The sequence below is a fragment of the Dipodomys merriami genome, unplaced genomic scaffold, assembly GCF_024711535.1.
Source record: "Dipodomys merriami isolate MVZ:Mamm:240054 unplaced genomic scaffold, mDipMer1.0.p SCAF_48, whole genome shotgun sequence".
Lineage (NCBI taxonomy): Eukaryota > Metazoa > Chordata > Mammalia > Rodentia > Heteromyidae > Dipodomys > Dipodomys merriami.
This window is the reverse complement of record NW_027206046.1, coordinates 771979-794307: the sequence shown is the minus strand read 5'-3', so window position 1 is coordinate 794307 and position 22329 is coordinate 771979. Positions and strand designations below refer to the sequence as shown.

Below are 22329 nucleotides of genomic sequence, written 5' to 3'. Positions count from 1 at the left end.
CACTTGAGCCATGCCTCCAGCTGAGATTTTCTTTTTCTGGAGATAAGAGTCTCACAACTTTTCTGCCTAGGCTGGCCTTGAACTTCTATCTTCTGGATCTCAGCCTACTAAGACGTAAACCACTGTCACGTGGCTCTAGTTCTTATTAGAGAATGTTTTTTAGAAATCAAGATTTGAGTGCTAAGCATATTCACTGCCATTGGGGTACTGCTGCTACTGGATTGCTCAGTGGACAAACTAAGATATATGTGTGTGTATATACTAATACACGCACTCTCACTTTCTATATGCATGTCCCTATTGCCCTAATTATAGGGCACATTTTAAAAAATTTTTAGCAATTTTTTATTGTGATTAAGTGATTACATAAATTTTATAGTATTGTGGTGTGGGGTAGTGATACTTAGTTAAAGTAACAAACACATTCTAACCTTCATGGGGCAAATTGTCTTTATCATGGTCTATAAAGTTTATGAGTTCTATGAGCTTTGACAATACAGTTATTTCTTCCACGTTGGGTGATATGTACATTTCTTTCCTTTTGCTCAGTTCAGCTGTTCCATAGGGCACATTTTTAAGAAGAATGAATTCATACATATAGATTCCAGTATCAAAGGGTCCATTCTAGCCTTCCCCTCTTTATTAGTAATTTCTTCCTCTGAAAATAAAGAAACCTACTTCATTATCTGGAATATATTTTCTTCTTTTTTTTTTTTTAACACTTACTGATTAATTTATTGGCTGTGCTGGTACTGGGACTTGAACTCAGGGCCAGAGCCTAGGTGATGCCATTTATCTTTCTGGCTCAAGGCAGGCACCCTACCACTTGAACCACAGCTCCACTTCTGTTTTTTTTTTTTTTGCTGGTTAATTGGATATAAGAACCTCGCAGACTTTCCTGCCTAGGCTGGCTTCAAAGCACAATCCTCGGCTCTCAGCTTCTTGAGTAGCTAGGATTACAGCTGTGAGCCACCAGGGCCTGGCTCAACAAATATTTATATATACTTTCAGAACTGCTAGCTGATGTCCCTATGAGAAAGAAATTTACTAATGAGAGTTCAGGATTCCCGCTGCTCCTCTGCTTTTAGGGTTAGGATATCGAGTCTAGGAGATGTTTCTAAAGTTGCTTGGTTTGCTCCTGTCCTCACCATGCTCTCTTCTGTGTGTTTAATAATTTGTCTTAATGGCAGAAACTTCAGCAGGTTTTAAAATCCAATATTGTGAGGACTCAACTGAGATGTAAGGTTGAATAAAGTGAAGAGAGATTATATACATACAATTATTCACCTGTTATGTTTCTACAACAATCACCTGAGCTTTCTAAATGGATTGTCTTATAACCAGAAAAAAAATTTAAAAGTTATCACTGCATTTGAGCTGTAGGCAGCATAGCAATAAGCAGAAATATCAGCAGTTTCCCAGCAAAACAACAGGAGTCCTGGCTTTTGGAAGCACACTGGATTCCAGATTCAGCTCCCCGCACTTCCTGTCATTGGGCAGGTTATTAAATTGCTCTAGCTTTCAAGGTCATCTCTGATAGAGCTGCTCCACTCAACATCATTACCACATGAGAAAGTGGATGCACAAGAACTTTAAAAGGATGCGAGAGGGCCGAGAAAGGTGCATTATTCTTGTCACTGCCAATACGGACTACTAAATACTATGGAAAAAACCCCAGTGATTACAGATACTAAAGCTGTTTCACCACCTGGTTCTGCCATGACTAAGATGATCTGAATCAAGATGTGCTGAGGAAAATCAAGGAAGAACCAGCAGTTATGTATTTATTATTATTATTCCCTTATCTGACCACCATGGGCAAGGACTCACATTCACTTGGGATACACAGTCCATTTTCTTCCCTTCTCCATGTTTAAAGCCTACACTCTCCAAACCCTCACCTCCCCCAACCTCCCCCCGCCCCCAAATTCCTGCCTGTTATTTCTGGACACCAGTATCTCTGTGGCCATAGAAGGAGCTTACCCACAATGCTGTCCACCTGGGCTTCTGCTGTGCTACTTGCACCCCGCTGCCCCAGGACAGAGTCTGTCCTCTCTGATGCTGGCAAATGAGCCTGCTGGAAAGGAAAAGACGCAGAAGCCACAAATAAATAGTGGGCTACTGCAGAGATAATACAAAAAAAAACTCACACTGGCTGGCTAGAGAGAAGCAGCATACAGCTAAAGACAAGGGAAGAAAAGAAGGAGCAAGATCACATTTAAACATAAAAGGCACTCAAAGCTGGTGGCTCACACCTGTAATGCTAGCTACTCAGGAGGCTGAGATCTGAGGATTGTGGGTGAAAGCCAGCTGGAGTGACTCTTACCTCCAATTCGCTACAAGAAAACTGGAAGTGGTGGTGAGGCTCAAGTGGTAGAGTACTTGCCTTGAGTGAAAAAGCTCAAGTATAGCACCCAGGCCCTGAGTTCAAGCTCTACAACTGACAAAAAAAAAAAAAAAAATCACTAATTGGTGAGTGTTTTCCCCAGGGGGGAAAAGGGATAAGAAGTGTGACAATTTTGCTACAGGCCATGAAAACATGGTTTTGTATTCATACTTTAAGATCCATGGTGAAAATGCACATCCAACACTAACAGCTCTCATCAGAGGCTGATGGTAAAGACCCTTACAAGGACAGCATGACACAGCAGTGCTCCTGGCTCTGGCACCACTCCCGGCTCCAGCTTGCTAAGCCAGGTGAACCTGCACCTGAGACCTGAGCACAGATGGTGAAACAGCACTGTCAGCTCATGATGTCCCAACAGTTTGGGACAAGCCTTTATACCCAAGAAGTACTCAAAGAACGGCTACCAATTTTATTTCCTACTTAAGATCTGGCGCCCAAGTTTATGCTCCCTGGAAGCCCTACTGTATTTCAAAAAGGTATCTAGCAAAAAACACAGGCCAGCTCCAACTGCAGATCTCTTGAAAGGGCTGACTCCTTTTGCAGGGCTAAACTAGCCTTCTCTTAACCAGAGCCAGTGGTACAGGGCTATTTTACATTCTTCTGTCATCTACTTTTAATACTGCCTGCCTCTTAAGTAGAAAAGAAAAAAAATAGAAGAAATAGAAGAAAAACAAAAAAAAATAGAAGAAAGTGTAAAGATTCATAATGGCAAGGAGAAATTAAAGCTAAAGAGGAGACAAGATCCAAGAAAATCTTTACCTCTGAGTGACAGGTCTCCACTGACCCAATGCTATGGTTTGTTCCAGCCAATGAGTTGAGAAGGCTAAAGCCCTGGTTCCTATCTGAAAAGAGAAGAAAAAAAAAAACCCAAAACAAAAAAACAGTCACTGAATCTTCTATTTACATTTTGCTTTTCTTTTCCCCCCTAAGTAGTAGGGTTTGAATCTAGGGCCTCAAGCTTGACTATGCGAGCGCCAATCACTTGAGTTATGCCCATAGCTGTCATTTACATTTTAAGTTATTAAAATTAGCCTAATTACTGTAGCCTATGCCTATAATCTTAGCTACTTAGGGGGCTGTCTGGGAAGAGAGTCTGTGAGACTCTTCAATTAATTGGCAAAAAGCTGGTCAGGAGGCATGAGTAAAGTGGTACAGTACAAAAAAAGCCAAACGAGACACTGAGGCCTGGAATTCAAGTCACTGCATCATCTCACACACACACACACACACACACACACACACACACACACACACACACACACACACACACACACACACACACACACACACACACACACACACACACACACACACACACACACACACACACACACACACTTACTGTGATGATGAAACAAGGGCTAACTCCTCAATTTCTGGTTATCATACTATTATTGTTTGGACCTGGTCTCTAGCCAATGGCTCTAGGAGGTAGACAACTTTTTTAAGAGGTGGTGTTTAGTGAGATGACATTAGTTCATTTGGGGAGTGGGGGACGCTGGAAGGGGTTACTAAGACTGGAGCCACCATGAGGTGAAGAGGCCATTTCCACCATGCAGTCTCTTACCATTATGTACTCTGGCACTACAGGCTCCAAGCAACAGGGCTGAGCAACCATGGACTGAAACCTCAGAATCAATGAGCCAAAATAAACTCTCCTCCTTATCAGGTTGACTATCTCCAGTTATAGTAATACATAGACTCTTAATTCTGAATAATATTTTAGTCACAGAATATTAGTCTAGATCAAAAATAACCCTTGTTGCGAGGCCACCCTGGCTAGGCACTTGTCACTCATATCTGTAATCCTAGCTACTTAGGAGGCAGAGATTGGGAGGACTGAGGGTTAAAGCCATCCCAGGCACAAAGACGAAACTCCTCACTCAACTGTCATCTTAGCTACATGGGAAGTATACAGAGGGGATGACAGTCTAGGCTGGTGTCTCAAAAATAAAAAAGGCAGGAGCTGGGAAGGTGGCTCAGTGGTAGAGCGCTTGCCTTGCATGCATGAGGCCCTGGGTTCGATTCCTCAGCACCACATAAGCAAAAAGAAAAAAGCCGGAAGTGGTGCTGTGACTCAAGTGGTAGAGCGCTAGCCTTGAGCTGAAGAGCTGAGGGACAGCACTCAGGCCCAGAGTTCAGGCCCCATGACCAGATCCAAAAAAATAAAAATAAATAAAAATGGCAAAAATGGCTGGGAGTGTGGCTCAAGCGATAGATCCCCTGCCTAGCCTTAAGACTCTGACGTTAATCCCTATGTACCACCAAAAAGAAGAAAAAGGGGCCTAGGAAGGTGGCTCAGTGGTAGAGTGCTTGCCTTACATGCGTGAGGCTCTAGGTTTGATTCCTCAGTACCACATAAGCAGAAAAAGCCAGAAGTGGGGCTGAGGCTCAAGTAGTAGAGTGCTAGCCTTGAGCTGAAGAGCTGAGGGACAGCACCCAGGCCCAGAGGTCAAGCCCCACGACTGACAAAAATAAAAAAATAAATAAAGTAACAGAAGAGGCATTTTGCGGTTCTACTTACAAAGATCTTTTAAGTTTTTATGAGTTACTATGTGTTTTAAATAGTCAGAAACATTTTATTTTTTTATTGTGAAAATACTGTACAGAGGGGTTACAATTACATGGATAAGATAATGAGCACATTTCTTATCAAGCATTGTAGCCTCCTCCTTTGTTTCCCCTTCCCATCCCTTTGTATCCTCCCCACCAAAGTTGTAAAGTTCGTTTTTTGACATAACGACCTGTACATCTCATTGTTGCAATGGGTCCTCCTGTATCCCTGTTTTAAAGATTTGTTTTTTCCCTTCTCCTCCACATACACCAACATCATATACAGTGAAAGCAGGGGGTATACCATGGGGGAGGGACATACAAAGCAACAAAGACATAATCTTATAAATATGTTAGAAACAATAGCATGAAAGATCTCTCTCTCTCTCCCTCTCTCTCTCTCTTTTTTTTTTTTTTTTTTTGTCAGTCGTGGGGCTTGAGCTCTAGGCCTGGGAGCTGTCCCTGAGCAATTCAGCTCAAGGCTCATGCAGTCAGAAGCATTTTAAAAAGTCAACTCGAGGCATCATTATCCAGTAAAAAGAACATGCATTCTATATGAAACAAAGCTCTAATCTTGATATAATGAGCCAACCACAGTAAAGGATTCTCAGCTGCTCCTATCACAGTAGAGGACAAATCTGAGCAGAATATCTGGGACTGATGAAAGCATCAAACCTTGGTCCAGTGTAGTTCCCTAAATCACCCCGGTACTTGAGGACTCTACTTGAGAGTCAGCATCTTAGGATAGGGGCCAAGGAACCTCAGCATCCACCAAGCACTCAGGGAAAAAAACTCAGGATCAGAGGTTTGAGAAACAGATCACAGTACAACCCAGAAGCAAGATCCCAAGAGGCTAACACTAATCAAATCAAAGAACTCTAAAATCAAAAACAAAAACAAAATCAACCAACTTTCTCTCCTCTCCCCGGTCGATCTCTTTCCTACATCCTCTTTTCCTGCATGTGAGTCTTCTTGTCACTCACTCATTCAGGCAAAACAAACCTTAGCCTTTCAAACAGGGATGAAACCCAAACTGGGACTGCTGGCCTTTAGCCTGAACTTTACTTCTCTCCTGAGGTAAGGGGTCAAGGAGGGAAGATGCAGCTATCAAGCCAGGGCTGGGCAGCACCAGAGGTGCTGTTGCCTGCTACTTTCCATGCCATGCATCTTTGACAAGCCACAATGTGGTTGCACCTAGCTGTGCTTTGGCCAAACACAGGGCACTAAAGCTCCCCAAGCTCGGTGGCCTAGGAGACACAGACCTAGGCTGTGTCCTGCACTGACACTTTCAGAGTCCAAGGATATTTACTCAAACATGACACTGTTCCTCCTTGTGGTCAATGTGGTTTAGAAGCAGTTCTTTGCATCTATGCAAGGCTCAACACAGGGATTTCACTTGTAGGAGCTCTTTGTACAAAAGGCAACATCAGTGTGATCAACTATTGCTGTAAAGTAGCCCTTGATTCTATTATTGGAGATAACTTGGACCTTTGTCTTCTTCAAGTTCAATTCCTAAATCTCTCTATGTTCCAAATCCTCAGCTTTTTTTTCTTCTTCTCTCTCTCTTGGGCATTCCCTAGTGTAGCAACTCAAGAATAATGTAATTCAATGTTACTTGTATGCTTTATTAGACCAAAACAGTCTATTTTAAATGCTTCATTCTGTTGTTTGTTTGGTGGTGCCAATACTAGGGCTTGAACTCAGGGCCTAGGTATTATTTCAGTTTTTGTTTTTGTTTTTTTTTCTCAAGGCTAGCACTGTATTACATGAGCCACAGCTACACTTTAGCTTTTTTTGGTGGTTAACTGGAGATAAAGAGTCTCATAAGGGGCTGGGAAGGTGGCTCAGTGGTAGAGCACTTGCCTTGCATGCCTGAGGCCCTGGGTTCGATTCCTCAGCACCACATAAGCAAAAAGAAAAAAGCCGGAAGTGGCGCTGTGGCTCAAGTGGTAGAGTGCTAGCCTTGAGCTGAAGAGCTGAGGGACAGCGCCCAGGCGCAGAGTTCAGGCCCCATGACCGGACCCAAAAAAAAAAAAGAGTCTCATAAGCTATACTGCCCTGGCTGGCTTTATACTGTCATCCTCAGACCTCAGCCACCTGAGTAGCTAGGATTACAGGCATAAGTATAATTGGTATCCAATCATTGTTTGTTTTTAAGCAGACTGGACTTTGAACTCAGGGCCTCATGCTTGCTAGGCAAATGCTCTACCAGTTGAGCCATGCCTCCAGCTCTTTTTTGCCTAAGTTATTTTTCAGGTAGGATTTTGCATCTTTTGCCTAAAGCTAGCTTTAGACACTGATGCTCCTACCTATGGCTTCCCCCAATAGCTGGAATTACAGGTACACGCCACTGTACCTGGCTTATTGACTGAGATTGAGGTCTTACTAACTTCTTGCTGGGGCTGGCTTTGAGCTCAGATTCTCTCTCCCACATCTGCCTTCTAAGAAGCTGAGATTTTAGGTGTGAGCCTCTGCACCCAGCTAAGATGCCTCTTCCTTTAAAGTGGCTACCTGCATGAAGGGGACTGTGATAGTCAGGAGTTAGAAGTGGGAGCTAGGGGGCTGGGAAGGTGGCTCAGTGGTAGAGTGCTTGCCTTGCATGCATGAGGCCCTGGGTTCGATTCCTCAGCACCACATAAGCAAAAAGAAAAAAGCCAGAAGTGGCACTGTGGCTCAAATGGTAGAGCACTAGCCTTGAGCTGAAGAGCTGAGGGACAGCGCCCAGGCCCAGAGTTCAGGCCCCACTACCGGACCCCAAAAAAGAAGTGGGAGCTAGGATTGGCACTATATACATTGTTAAACTGTGTACCTTACGATTTTTATTGCATGTCCATGTTACCCATCTACTCAGATTTTTTAAAAAATTATTTTGGGGTGGGAATATGGCTTAGTGGTAGAGTACTTGCCTAGCATGCATGAAGCCCTGAGTTCAATTCCTCAGTACCACATAAACAGAAAAAATCTGGAAGTGGCACTGTGTCTCAAGTGGTAGAGTGCTGGCCTTGAGCAAAAGAACCTCAGGGACAGTGCCCAGACCCTGAGTTCAAGCCCCAGAACTGGCACAAAATTTTGTGTTATGCATATTTTACCAAAATAAGAAAAACAGCAGCAATATTCAATGCCCCCATTGCAACTGCATTATGAAAAGGCAGACAGAAGAGAATTGGATTAATACATTTCTTTCATGGCTCTACCTACCAGTATGATCTTACATAAATCAATTGATCATTACTGTACTTTCTGATCTCTAAAATGAGTTAGCTATTTAAACATGCTGTAAAGTACCTTCTATGTTAGAAATTTATGGCTTTAGAAAGAAGCATTCTATAACCTCTCTTAACAATACCTCAGAATTAGTTGGACTTAATTTTTTCCAGTTACTTAATAGAGCTAAAAAATAAGAACTTTAAATTCAGAACTTTAAAAGGTCGCAAATGGATTATGAATTTGCAGTCAGGTATTGGGCTAATTCTAATAAGCTGGAAAGATTTGTGCTTGGTGTTTTCTGATAAACAATGGAGGATTCAGTAAACTAATAAAAGAGTTCATTATGTTCTACTGCTTGTATTTTAGGGAAGTTAGCAACACTTACATAATACAATTGGGAAAAGAATTGATTTTTGTTTATCCAAAGCAGACTGCTTACACATGAATGTTGCTCAAAAGACTTGGATGATATTTTATACACTAAAGCTTTAAAGAAAATGTTACTTGATTCAATATTTTAAAAGAATTCTGCCCATTATGCACCTTTCTCCTCAGAGAAAAGAATCACGTAAATCTTTTCTTTGCTAGATTTCTGTTGCTGTTGCTGTTCCCAAGATTGAGGTCATAGAAATGTCATCTCTATTATAAAGGACTGATTCCTTTATTAGGCAGCTGCTGAAATTGGCTCAAACATATATGGTTTTATTAATGACACAAAATACCAGACCAGGAAGGAATAAATGAACCTATTTATTCAGCATATTACAGGAAAGATGTTATGTGAAATAAAGTGCTCTGGAAGGCATACCTGCAGGAGACATGTACAAGACCCTACAGCTGATTTTTACTCAGGACTGAATAAATCATAGGCTACTTCACTGTCATCCACTAACTGATGCAGCCACCAGCCCTAGAGCTACTGGAGGCAATGGTCACTTAAAACTCTATGTAGACCATAGCTTCTCAATCTCAGCCCAACTGACACCTGAGGCTGGGAAACTATTTGGAGTGGGGTTGGTAGTGTGGGGTGAGGGGCAGGGGAAGGTGGGAATCCTATGCATTCTTGTCCCCCACAAGGACAAAATCATCCTACTACTAGGAAAAATCGGGTTACTATCCTCAGGTTTTCACTCAATACTTGGAAAGATTTTCAATTAAAAAAAAGACATTTAAGATTCAATCTTCTCTTCTTGTCAGTATTAGAAATATCCACTTCCCACTCTGGGAAACTGCTCCAGGTGATTATGGCCTGCAATCCTTTCACCCAGTACTATTAGCTTTGGATATCCTTACTACTTAAAAAGCCCTTTGAGAACACACTAGACACTTGTCTTGGGTCTATCCTTGGAGATATGGGCAATATAGCTCATGGCTCTTCTGTGCCCATAGCTCCCAGCACATGCTATAGGTATGAGGGATGGTTCTCACCTAACTGACTACCTGACGGAGGCTGCAACTACTACCTACATCCATACAACTATAAACACCTAAAATGTTAAAGAATTTCTATGACTACATGCCCAAAATCTCTGTTAGACCTTTTCAGTATTCACATTTTGGTTTTTATTTACTTATTTTCTTTCAGTACTGGGTACGAAATCCAGGGCCCAGTGCATGATGGGCAAACACTTATTACTTGAGCTACATCCCCAGCCATTTGATTATTTTATTTAATGCAATAATGCATAGATGGTCAGTTCTTTACATTTATAATGGGAACACAAAAAAATTGATAGATGAAGGAATTGTTCGTACTACTGAAATCTCCCCAATCTTCACCTCTTGAATTAGGAGGGCTAAAATAATAGCAACAGATAAGCAGAAAATAAGTCCTCAGGCCTTTGGAAATTCTATCTGCACAGTATTGCTTACCAGTATTGTAAGCAGTATAACACTGGAGGAGGGAGAGAAGTCACAACTTCATAAATCTGTTGTCTACTCCCCCTTACTGATTAGAAAGCAAAAGATCGTAGATTTTCCCTCCTTGCCCTTCATGTTCTAGGATGGCACTTGGTAAAAGATCAACTCCTCCCTACCCAGTACCCAAGACTACCAGTACAGACCAAGTCCAGCACAGCACTTGTCAGTGCTTAGGGACGCCAGCATTGGTAACATTCGGCTGACCTTTTACTGACCAAGGACAGTGTACATAATATACTTTCCTATGTAAAACACTGACATACTCATTCCAAATAAGCAAAACAAACAAAAGGCCCATGACAGATCAAGCTGCTTCTACAAATAGTCTCCTCCTCTTTGCCCTTAAAACCAAAGTTGTTCACAAGAGCTTTACAAGTTCTAGGCACTGCTTTGAGCATGACCACTAGATTATCCCATGAGAGCAAAACACTTTGCAACAGGACTTTGGCTGTGACAAAATGAAAGATAAAAGAATCTCCCTGAAGACTAGAAAGGGCTGCGAGGAAGAACAAACTCAAAATGTGTCACATTCCGCATAGAATACAGACCCACAGTTTCTCCTGTCATGAGAATGATAATAATGGGACATTAGTACAAGCAGGGCGGTACTGAAAGTAAACTGATATGGCTAAAAGTGTCACTCAACCATAAGGCAGTTCTAACCATGTTTTCTAGACCATTTGAGGTTAGGTCTTAATGGAAATTCTGATCGCCCTCAAAGTTTGACCTTCACAATAAATGCAGTAGTCACCAGGACAGAGCTGGAAACATACCACCAGATCCCTCAGCTTTCCTTATGGCACACCCCCAGGTATATTTTAGATATTCTTTCCTTCCAAATGTGGTTTAACTCTCCACTGAAATATTACTATACAAATAGATATTCTGTGTAAATAAGTATATGTTATATGTATAACTACACTTTATACACACAGAGAGTAAGAATTTTTCCCCCTCCCCTTCCCAAATCATATTTTGTCCCTTCAGGAGTAGTATGAACTTCTTAAGAATGTATGTTTGGCCAGGTGTTGGTGGCTTGCACCTCTCATCCTGCTACTCAGAAGTCTGAGGATTGTGGTTTGAAGCCAGCCCAGGCAGGAATCAGCCTGTGAAACTGTTTTCTCTAATTAATCACCAAACAAATTAACAAAAAATCATTAATGGAGTTGTGGCACAAGTGGCAGAGCACCAGCCTTAGTGAAAAAGCTCAGGCCCTAAGTTCAAGCCCTAGTACAGGCATATATACACATATGAGAAAAGAGTGTATCCTTATGAAATAAGACTAAGCTGTAAGTTAATACAGAGCTTATGTGTAGCAAGAAGATCTATAAATCTTTCTAGTACAGATACCAGTGGTTGTTCTGGTCAACTATTGGTAGTATATATGACAGTGGTCCCAAAAGATTATTATCAAATTCTTATTACCTAGTAGGGTCTTACCACAATGCACTGTGTATGTTTGTAGTCATGTTGGTATAAACAAACCTACTGCACTGAGACCCAGTCAGATGACACTACACACCATTAGTTACAGCACACAATACTTGAAAATGATAAGTAAGGGGCTGGGAAGGTGGCTCAGTGGTATAGCGCTTGTTTTGCATGCATGAGGCCCTGGGTTTGATTCCTCAGCACCACATAAGCAAAAAGAAAAAAGCCAGAAGTGGTGCTGTGGCTCAAGTGGTAGAGCACTAGCCTTGAGCTGAAGAGCTGAGGAACAGCACCCAGGCTCAGAGTTCAGGCTCCAGGACTGGACCCCCCCCCCAAAAAAAAAAGGAAAAAAAGTAACTATGTTTATGCATTCACTATACTGTCATTTTTACTGTCACTTTAAGATATACTTTTCCTTACATATTGAAGTTTACTATTTTCATTACCCATGTTACTCTGGCAGTGGCACACCATGTACTTACTGTATCCTGACTCATCAAGAGATGGATCAATCAATGGATCAATCAAGTTATGATGTCTACAAAAGATCGAAATCACGTAATGATGCACTTTCCAGAATGTATCCCCTTGTTAATTATGACTATTGTAATTTGCTTACACATCATTGCTAATTGTTAAATTGTTTTACTGTAATTTTAACCTCTTTGTTCTTGAATATATTAAGTAAAAAGGAGGCATTAACTCAGTAGCTACTATGTTAAAGAAATCGTAACTCTAAATAATAATCTGTTGTGATTACAAGTAAAATTATTAAAATAAACAACTCTCTCATGTCACTCACAAGTACTTCATCCGTATTTATTACATTGGCTATCCAGAAGCTTTTTATCTGTACTTTGGATTAAGTATAGAGACAATGGGACAGTCATTATTAACGCCATTCCATAGACTATGTAGAAAGATATAAAGCCAGTAAACAAAAATGTTCCCAATTTCACATGTAATCATTTCTTCCAGTCAGTTCATTAAGATCCTGCTCATGCCAGAGCACCTAGATGAACTCATAGCTCTGCTGCTGACTTCCCATGCAAGAGAGTAAATGATTTAACCACTCTGTTCATTTCTCTGATCAGCCAATAATGCAAACTAGCACCCTTAATGGAAAAGTACATATACTCCTAAACAGGAGACCTACTATCTGGTACCACCTCTGCAAATTACTGTGAAAATATGGACAAGTCATCTCTCCCCATCTAGAACCCCATGGGTGTGTACAAAGAGATCCTGTATTCTAATTGCCTTGGCAGGGCTACTTGGCATACACAATCACATCAAAGAAAACGTACTCTGGATCAACCCAACCACTAAAAGACCTAGTAAATTTGTTTTTTAAGTGCATGGAAAAGTATTGGGAAAAGATTGCAAAGAGGCTTCTCTATTTGAATTAGATACATCTGTATCCAAAAGAATTCTTCCTAGTCCTTTTGAACCATACCTACTGAACCATGCCTGGATCAGTAATGCTCTACTTTATTTGTAATTGGTAAACAACTGCTAGCTTTGGAGAATGCTCCAGGGTTATATAGCAATCTGTATTTGAGAAAACAATTCCTATTTGACCAATACATATCCTGCAATGACAAATCTCTTATATATATTAGACAATCCTCACTCTACCCCCCATGCCCTTCATCATGTCAAGTTGTTCTAAACTGAATCTTTCTCCCCTCCCCCTCCCTCTCTCAGCCTAAATGCTAGGATTACAGACAAACACCACCCCCTACCTGGCCCCTATAAGAACATTCTTTACCTCTGAGGAAGACTAAGAAAGAGTGTTCAAAATAAAAACAGTAATAGGGTAGAAGGCAAAACATACCTTTGATAGACAAGAAAGTTTTTTTTACTATTATTTTCAGCATTCTGACATAAAGTGAAACAAATCTCCTTTCCCATAATCAGCACAAAAAGTTATCTGCTGAGTGCTTTGACTTCTTTATGTAATGTGTTGTTTCTAGTACTCCTTTACAAAACACGGAGCTGTTATTTAAGCCAGCCATCCTAAAAGGGGGGATAATCATTGGGAAATCATGCCAGTACCTCCATTTCTGTACTAGATGAAACAGGTGACTGACTAGTTTTCTATCCAGCAGAGTACCTCTCTTTCTCTCTCACTCTTTCACTCTCTCTCTCTCACACACACACACACATTCAGACACATCCCAGTAACAAACAGTGCTTACCAGTTACGTGATTCTCAATGGAGCAGGAGCGAGTACATGTTACATATATCTCTCTCACTGTCTCTGTCTGTCTGTTTGTCTCTGTCTGTCTGTCTGTCTGTCTGTCTCTCTCTCTCTCTCTCTCTTTCATACACACACACACACTCACAGAAGTAACAGTGCTTACAAGTTAGGTGATTCTCAATGAAGCCAGGCAAAACATCTTCAAGGGCAGGTGAATGAGTATTTGGTATGTATCCTTTCTATTTACTGGGTCCCTATTGAAAATATTTACTCCTACAATCTGTACTAAATACAAGTCTACTGATACTCTCATAGAAACTGTATTTGAAGGCAAATGTCTAAGATACTTCACCATGGTCATCTAATAGATCCTCCAGCCATTCTCCTTTTTCTTCATAATCTTAGCTAGGTAAGGAGTACATTTCTTTTTGAACAGTGTTATCACCTCCCTCATATTCTCCCACTTTTCCCCCTCTCAGCCCCTTCCATCCCCCAATTAATACAAATATAAACAATTTTTCCAGCAACCTGAGTTTTGGTTCACTGAATTCCCATGTCACCAATAACTCATAACTCAACCTCAACCACATATTCCCAAGGTGATACACAAATGTATTATTACCAATAGCTATAATCCCTCCATGATCTCAATTTCACACACCATGTCATTCCAGTTCCCTCACTACAGGGCCTCAAATCCAACTCTCCTTCCACTACCCCAGGACCTTGACACTACCCCTTTTCACTGATTTCCTTTTCCCCCCTAACACTTTAGACTCTGTGGCCAATCATTGTAACTAATCTCTCATGATAAATTCCTTGCCTCTCACATGTTGTGAGAACTTGCTTGGAAAAAATACAACTGACCACCACCTTGTGGCCACATTACTTAAGGAAGTTAGGGAACGTGCCTATGTATGCACACATCCCAGCTACCTAATTTCACTTCAAGTTTACAATTGTCAAATATCTGGTACCAATGATTCTTTGTTTTTGGTGCTGGGACTCTACCAGTGATTCTGTACCCATAACAGATGTCCTATATGGCCACCTGGCATATGTGTGCGTGCGTGCGTGCGTGCGTGCGTGTGTGTGTGTGTGTGCGCACACGCTGGACCTAGGGCTTGAACTCTGGGCCTTGATGCTATCCCTGAGATGTTTTGCTCAAGGCTAATGGTCTACCACTTGAGTCACAGATCCACTTTCAGCTCTTTTTCTTTGGTGGCTAACTGGAGATGAGTCTTATGGGGGCTGGGAAGGTGCCACAGTGGTAGAGTGCTTGCCTTGCAAGCATAAGGCCCTGAGTTCGATTCCTCAGCACCACATAAGCAGAAAAAGCCAGAAGTAGCACTGTGGCTCAAGTGGTAGAGCGCTAACCTTGAGCTGAATTGCTGAGGGACAGCACCCAGGCCCAGATTTCAAGCCCCACAACTGGCAAAAAAAAAAAAAAAAAAAGTCTTATGAACTTCCCTTCCTGGGTTGGCTTAGAACCAAAATCCTCAGATCTCAGCTTCCTAAGTAGCCAGGATTACAGGCGTGAACCACCAGTGCCCAGCTCCACCTGGCTTTTGAAAACTACCCAACTGAACTCCACCACTGGACCAAGAGCTTCTTAAGGGTAGAGGCTAAATCTTAGTTTTAGGTAATTCTTATAGCCATAACAATAGTAAGCATATCATATGTAACTTCTACATTCTCACTGAATTAACTATTAAACATATACTAAAAAATCCCTAGCAATGTTCTTTTGGCTCTTTCTTCAAATGAAGACCTGTGACATGGAACAAATCTAATGGCTTCAGATTATTTTAATGGCTCCACCCATATCCAAATAATTGAAAAAACTTGACTACTTTTAGACTCAAGTTGCTTACCATTTTTCATCACTACATTGGACCAGACATTGGCATTCAAGGCTTGCACAATTCGCTTTACTCCTGTAGACTCAGGAAAATCATCTAAGCAGGGAAAGAAACATATGTATTTATACTTAGGCTTACATATATCTACATAGACTCATATATGTGTGTTTATATTTCTCTAAAGCCATATTTTCAAGTACTTCTGGTTTAATCATCTTGCTTATTCATTACTTCACACTGTAACATGTGTTTGGATGAAGATATGAGGTATATTTATCTTAAAGTCTTACAAGTGACATAATTTTTGAAAGAATGAGACTTTGGGTTGTAATATCCAGGCACCTAAAACACAGTTTGCAATGGAGAGCAAGAAGCAATAACATGACATTTGACATTTAAAGGTGTCACAGATGTTTGAATATTTCATGTAAATAAGTGAAGAAAATTGGCTTGGGAACATTTTATATTTAAAAATTCTAGGAGGGTTTTCACTTTACCTAAAGATGACATATCTAAAAATCTATTTTAAGATTACACACAATTGCCGGGTATAGTAGCACAAGTCTGTATGTAATACAAGCATTTGGGAGGCTGAGGAAGAAGATTACCAAGTTTGAGGCCAGCCTGGACTACACAGAAAATTCCGGGTCAGCCTAGATTACATAGTGACATACTGTTTCAAAAACATCATACTGAATTAATACAAAAATATTGTTCAAAGGGACAGAGATTGCAAAATGGTAAGAGTGGAATCCTGACACTTGAGAACAACAAAAAGAAGAGAAAACCCTAGTGCCATAAATAAGCAACTCCATAACATGCTTACATTCATAAAGTCGGGCACAAGTTTTAAGAGACCTAAAAACGTGGAAGGACAAAGTGTACCTACTCATTTTCAACACTCTTGGAATAAGTACAGGAGGCCAGGAATAGTGGATTGCCCCTGTCATCCCAGGTACTTGGGAGGTAGATAGCAAGAGGACCATGATTTGAGGCCAGCTCAGGTCTATCTCCCACTTCTACCCCCTAAAAGATACGTAGCAAGATCCATCTCTAATAGTACTACCAAACACAAACAAAATGAAGATGTGCCTTTTAGGGCCTCATGCTTGCTTGCTATGCAGGTGCTCTACTACTTGAACTCTACTCCCACTTCTTTTCCCCCCACTTTTTTGTCAGTCGTGGAGCCAGAACTCTGAGCCTGGGTGCTGTCCCTCAGCTCTTCAGCTCAAGGCTAGCACTCTACCACTTGAGCCACAGCACCACTTCCAGCTTTTTCTGCATATGTGGTACGGAGGAATCGAAGTCGGGTCCTCATGTATGCAAAGTAAGCACTGTACCACTGAGCCACCTTCCCAGAGCCCTTTTGTTAAGGTAGGGTTCTTAAGGTAGGGTCCCATGGTTTTTGCCCAGGGCAGCTTAGACCATGGTCTTCCTATTCACACCACTCAAACAGCTGAGATTATAGATGTGTATCCCCATGCCCAGCTTTTTTGTTGAATTGGGATCTCCTAAACTTCTTGCCCAGGTTGGCCTCAAACTGTGATAATGCCAATCTCCACCTCCCAATTAGCTGCAATTATAGGAGTGGACCACTACACATGACAAAATTCTGCCTTATTTCATTATCATTCTTTTTCTCTGGCAGGATTTTATTCCTATAGATAATAAAATTTTTGGAAAACATACTAAGAATTCAGACTAAAAATTATGACTAGATAATAGAAAGACATTTCTAACTATCTTTAAAAAAATATATAGGTTTCATATAATGACTGTTTATGTGTTACCCTTGTGCTTGTATTCATATTGGTTGTCCTGGCCTGGCCTGGAATGTCTTTTGGGACAATTGGCACCTCCACACAGTCCTCTATTTAAGTCCAGTCAATTCTTCCCCATGGGAGAGCTGACACCTGAGAGGCCAACTGGCCAAGCAACTCAAAGTATCTCAACAGAACTAACATCTTCAATCTCTGAAATACCATAGTACTAAGTATTGTTTTTTTCTTATGAGAATTCAAATATTTGTATTCGGGTTTTACCTCAGTGCTGAATTACAAGGTTTGGCAGACTAAAATTTCTTAGCTCATAAATAGGGATGAATGGTCTGGACAGCAGTGGAGGCCAGAGGGAAATGCTGGGTGTTTTTGGTTTCAAGTGTCCCCAAACCACATTGGTAGGTATGAGGTACCCATGAGATTCCCAGGATTTTGGCCTTAATTTACTCTGAATTCAAAAGAAGGCACATAAATTCTATCTATGAATTTAGGACCAACCTTCTGTGTCTAGCATCAGGGAGAGAACAAGGGACTGGGGAAATGATGACAATTTTAGATAAATTACTATCATCCATTAAAACGAACAATAAACATTTTAAAAGTCCAAAATGGGTGATGAAACAAATAGAGAATTATTATATTACTATAAAAGCACAGTGAATTTTTGTTCATATCTTTTCAAACGGTTGGAGAAAAACTGTTTGTTGAAACTCATTATGATTCTTTTCTGCATTAAAACAAACTACCCCATCTCAACCTAAATGCCAGGCTTCCCATGGACATACACTTACCATCTTCTTCAGGCAATTCTTCAGGACTAAGTTCAACCAATTCAAAGCCATGTTTTATGCACCATTCTTGAGCTTTTTGTCGATTTACTCCTAAAATAATATGCAAAAAAGAAATTTTCATATGTAAAAGTAAAATACGATAAACATCCCCTGCAATACTCTTGACAGATCTTAATGTTTTCCCCTTAGTTTCAATGCTATTCTCCAGGCATCTAAAATCAGTAAAGATAAAAGGGGAAAATGAGGACAAGGAAGGGGTGACATTGTTCAAACATCATTTTATTAATAACCAGATTTTTGGAACTATAGCTCCCTTGTACAACTACTTAATAATGATACTTTTTTAAAAAGAAAGAAAAAATACCCCTTCTGAAAGCAATGGAAGTATCATAAGAGTCTAAAGGGAAATACAGTCGCCAAAAATATTTTTGTAAAGTAACAGAATCATATGACTCTATTGAGGAAACAAAAGGCACTCTGTCTACAAGAAATGACAAACGTATCTACCATGCTGAGTATTAGTAGCTCACATCTATAATCCTAGCTACTCAAGAGGCTAAGATCTGAGGATCAAGGTTCAAAGTCAGTCTGGACAGAAATGTTTGTAAAAGTCTTATCTCCAGTTAATCAGCAAAAAGCCTGAAGTAGAGCTGTGGCTTAAGTGGGAGAGCATTTGCCTGGAGCAAAAAAAAAGCTAAGGGACAGTGCTCAAGCCTTGAGTTGAAGTCTTAGTGCTGGGGCATGCACGTGTGTCCCCCCCACCCCTAAAAAAAGCTACATCCCATCTGAGGGTCTTACCATCTTCACACACTCTGTCACAGACCAAAATCATCACCTCAGGTAACCATGTTTCCGTCAGTGGAAGCCATGAGGAGACACTGTCAAGACCCGATTTCTAGAAAGAGCATATAAGCAAACAAAATCAGAAAATGACCCATTAAGCACTCACAGCAAATGCCACCACCGCCACCACCACCACCACCACCACAACAACAACAACAAAGAAAAGATACCAAAATTTCCTACTCAAGGATCCCTGGAAAGCAAAGTCTTACTTGCGTGCTGTCAAAGTAAATCACAAAGGCCTGGGCAGATTTTGCAATCTCTGCAGTAATGAGGAATTTGTTTGGCACGACACACAGATTGATATCCGCAGAGTAGTATTTATTATCGATGGTCCATGGGTAATATCTCACAGCATCACTGGAAGCTGGTTCCACAATAACATCTTCTGTTCCAAGGATATCTAAATAAATAACACAATATTCCCAAGGAAAGTGAAAAAACAATATACAACGGTCAATTTTTTTTCAGTAAGATAACTAGATTAGCTGCCTCCCTTAGCTAAGGATTCTAAAGGGATCTTCATTCAGTTATTTTCTTCTCTGACCAACTGATTACAATGGTAATGATAATTTTTTTTTTTTTTTTGTCAGTTGTGGGACCTGAACTCCAGGCCTGGGCGATGTCTCTGAGCTCTTTAGCTCAAGGCTAGCGCTCTACCACTTGAGCCACAGTGCCACTTCTGGCTTTTTCTGCTTATAAGGTGCTGAGGAATCGAACCCAGGCCTCATGCATGCAGGCAAATACCTTCCCAGCCCCAATGATAACATATTTTAAGTCAATGGTACTCTATTTATTTATGCATAAACCCAGAATCTCACACACCACCACCAGAATCTCACTGTACTACAACCCCAGCCACTAGCTAATTTTTTTTTTTTTGGGGGGGGGGGGTCATGGGGCTTGGGCCTGGGTTCTAGCCCTGAGCCCTTGGCTCAACATTAGCACTCTACCACTTAAGCCACTTCCAGTTTTCTGGTGGTTAATTGGAGATTAAAGTCTTGTGGACTTTCCTGCCTGAGCTGGCTTTGAACTATGATCCTCAGATCTCAGCCTCCTGAGTAGCTAGGATTACAGGTGTAAGCCACCGGTGCTGGGCTCTTTTCTTTTCTTTTTAATTTTATTTTATTGTAAACTGTAACAGGGGTTACAGTTACATAAGGCAATGAGTACATTTCTTTACAAACTGTGCTAATGTTCTTTAAGGATGTAAAAGTCTACTACTATTAAGATAGTAGTAGAACAAAAAAAAACAAAACTGAGCCGGGCGCTGGTGGCTCACGCCTGTAATCCTAGCTACTCAGGAGGCTGAGATCTGAGGATTGCGGTTCAAAGCCAGCCCGGGCAGGAGAGACCGTGAGACTCCTATCTCCAATAAACCACCAGAAAACTGGAAGTGGCACTGTAGCTCAAGTGGTAGAGCGCTCGCCTTGAGCTGAAGAGCTGAGGGACAGCGCCCAGGCCCAGAGTTCAAGTCCCACGACCGACCAAAAAAAAAAAAAAAAAAAACTACCCAGAAAAGAGCTAGTACAGAGTAAAAAATGACAGTCACGTTTATTTTATTGCTTAAGTACTTCGTAGGAAGGGGAAGTTTTTAAGAATCTTTGAATTTTCAACTTATACTTACTGCATGCTAAAAGGAAGATGGGATTAAGGCTAAACCATTAATAAAATAGAAAAGCTGTAGAGAATCCTTGGGTAAGTGTGTAGACACTAATTCAATTAATGAAACAAAAGAACCGATGCTAATGACAGACTCCAATTCCATTTATATTCAGGCTTGTTCATCATCTTTGAAAGCCAACTCAAATTCTTGTTTGACAAAGACACTTCTGACAAATTTTAAATGTATAAAAGTCAGGCAAATTAAACCTTTTCCATTATAACTAAACCTTTCAGGAAGCTACTGTAGTAAGGGTATAGGAGGAAATGTACCTAAGAAGTAAAATAGCACTAGGTGATAGTGGTTCAACACCTGTAATCCTAGCTACTCAGGAGGCTGAGATCCGAGGATCACGGTTCAAAACCAGCTTGGACAGGAAAGTCTGCAGGACTCTTACCTTCAACTAACCACCAGAAAACCAGAAGTGGTACAGTGGCTCAAAGTGGTAGTGTACTAGCTTTGAGTTGAAGAGCTCAGGGACAGGGCTCAGGCCCAGAGTTCAAGCCTCATGACCAGCCAAAAAAACAAAAAAAAGAGAAGTAAAAAAGCATGTTATCAACTAGGTTCTTAGAACACAGAGAAACACAGTGGGAAAACTTCTTTTTAGAGTACCCTAAGATGAACAAGTAAAAAATGCCCCCAACTCCTAATTAGCAGGACTTTGAAAACTTGAAGCCCAATTTTCATTCCTGAGCTAATCTTGATAACTGGAAAACCGCATCATGGTTTGCTTAACATAGACATGGGGGAGTTACTTAGTCCAGAAGACCACTATAATAATGTACAGTATACTCACTGTGAATGTGTGTGCCCATATGTACACAGGGTTCTTTTGTTAATAAAGTTATGATTATTAGCAAGAACTGGTATTCTGAAAAATGCAAAGTTCTCCCTTGCTTTCTTTCTGCTGTGTTCTGAGTATTACTCAGGGCAGTGGATAGTAGCTAGGATTTCAGGTGTGAGCCACCAGCGCCATCAACAAGACAAATTTAAACTGATTTTGATTTGTTGATATAAAGCATGCTATAAAACTATTTTTTTCAAAACTTGTATTAAAATCAAAACTGTTAACAGTTTTGTGCCCAGATTTCAAACTCTGATCTCTTATCGTATCTCTTCAGAAGTTAGCAGTTCTGTGTAACTTCTACCTAAAGTTATAATTTCTTATTTACTGTTAATCAACTGGAAAGCAACCAGCTACAATGTCCCTGATGGAGCATGAGAACAAGTTTGGTGGGAATTCAACAGGAGGAAAGAAAATGAGTCATGAAAATCAAGATTGTTTTCATGTAAAATGTCTCATTGAAAATAAACTGCTAGATCAAAGTCTACACCATATTCAAAGCTAAATTTCAAGGTTAGACACAGGCAGCATACTAAAGTGGTTGTTTTTCTAAGAGGTGAATATCAGAGCCAACACACACACCATAATGTGTCAATAAGAACACATACAGAAGCACATCAACTACAACAAAGGAGAAAAGACAAAAAGCATACATCAATTGTTTTATTAAGGGGAAGGAGGAACCAACATAGGAATCCACCTTCATTCATGTGTATTTTTTAAAATAGCAAACTGGTTATTATTTTTAAAGGAGTGAAATGCAAAGTGGAATGAATTCATTTGTTATTAACGGGCAAAGTATAAAGACAAAGGACTAAGAATCCTA

The 22329-nt window shown here is 40.6% G+C and overlaps 1 protein-coding gene across 2 annotated transcripts in view; it reads right to left on the bottom strand.

The window, feature by feature from the left end:
* Aagab (alpha and gamma adaptin binding protein) overlaps nucleotides 1-22329 on the bottom strand; it is a 44085-nt gene that overhangs the window by 4077 nt on the left and 17679 nt on the right. The window contains exons 2-7 of one of the 2 annotated variants that reach the window (XM_069995072.1): nucleotides 19209-19399; nucleotides 18952-19048; nucleotides 18154-18243; nucleotides 15597-15680; nucleotides 3167-3249; nucleotides 1984-2074 (exon numbers count right to left, since the gene is read on the bottom strand). In XM_069995072.1, the coding sequence (XP_069851173.1) occupies nucleotides 1984-2074; nucleotides 3167-3249; nucleotides 15597-15680; nucleotides 18154-18243; nucleotides 18952-19048; nucleotides 19209-19399 (636 nt within the window). Of the gene's footprint in view, nucleotides 1-1983; nucleotides 2078-3166; nucleotides 3250-15596; nucleotides 15681-18153; nucleotides 18244-18951; nucleotides 19049-19208; nucleotides 19400-22329 lie in introns of both variants that reach the window. The other variant, XM_069995071.1, reaches the window with a different exon arrangement.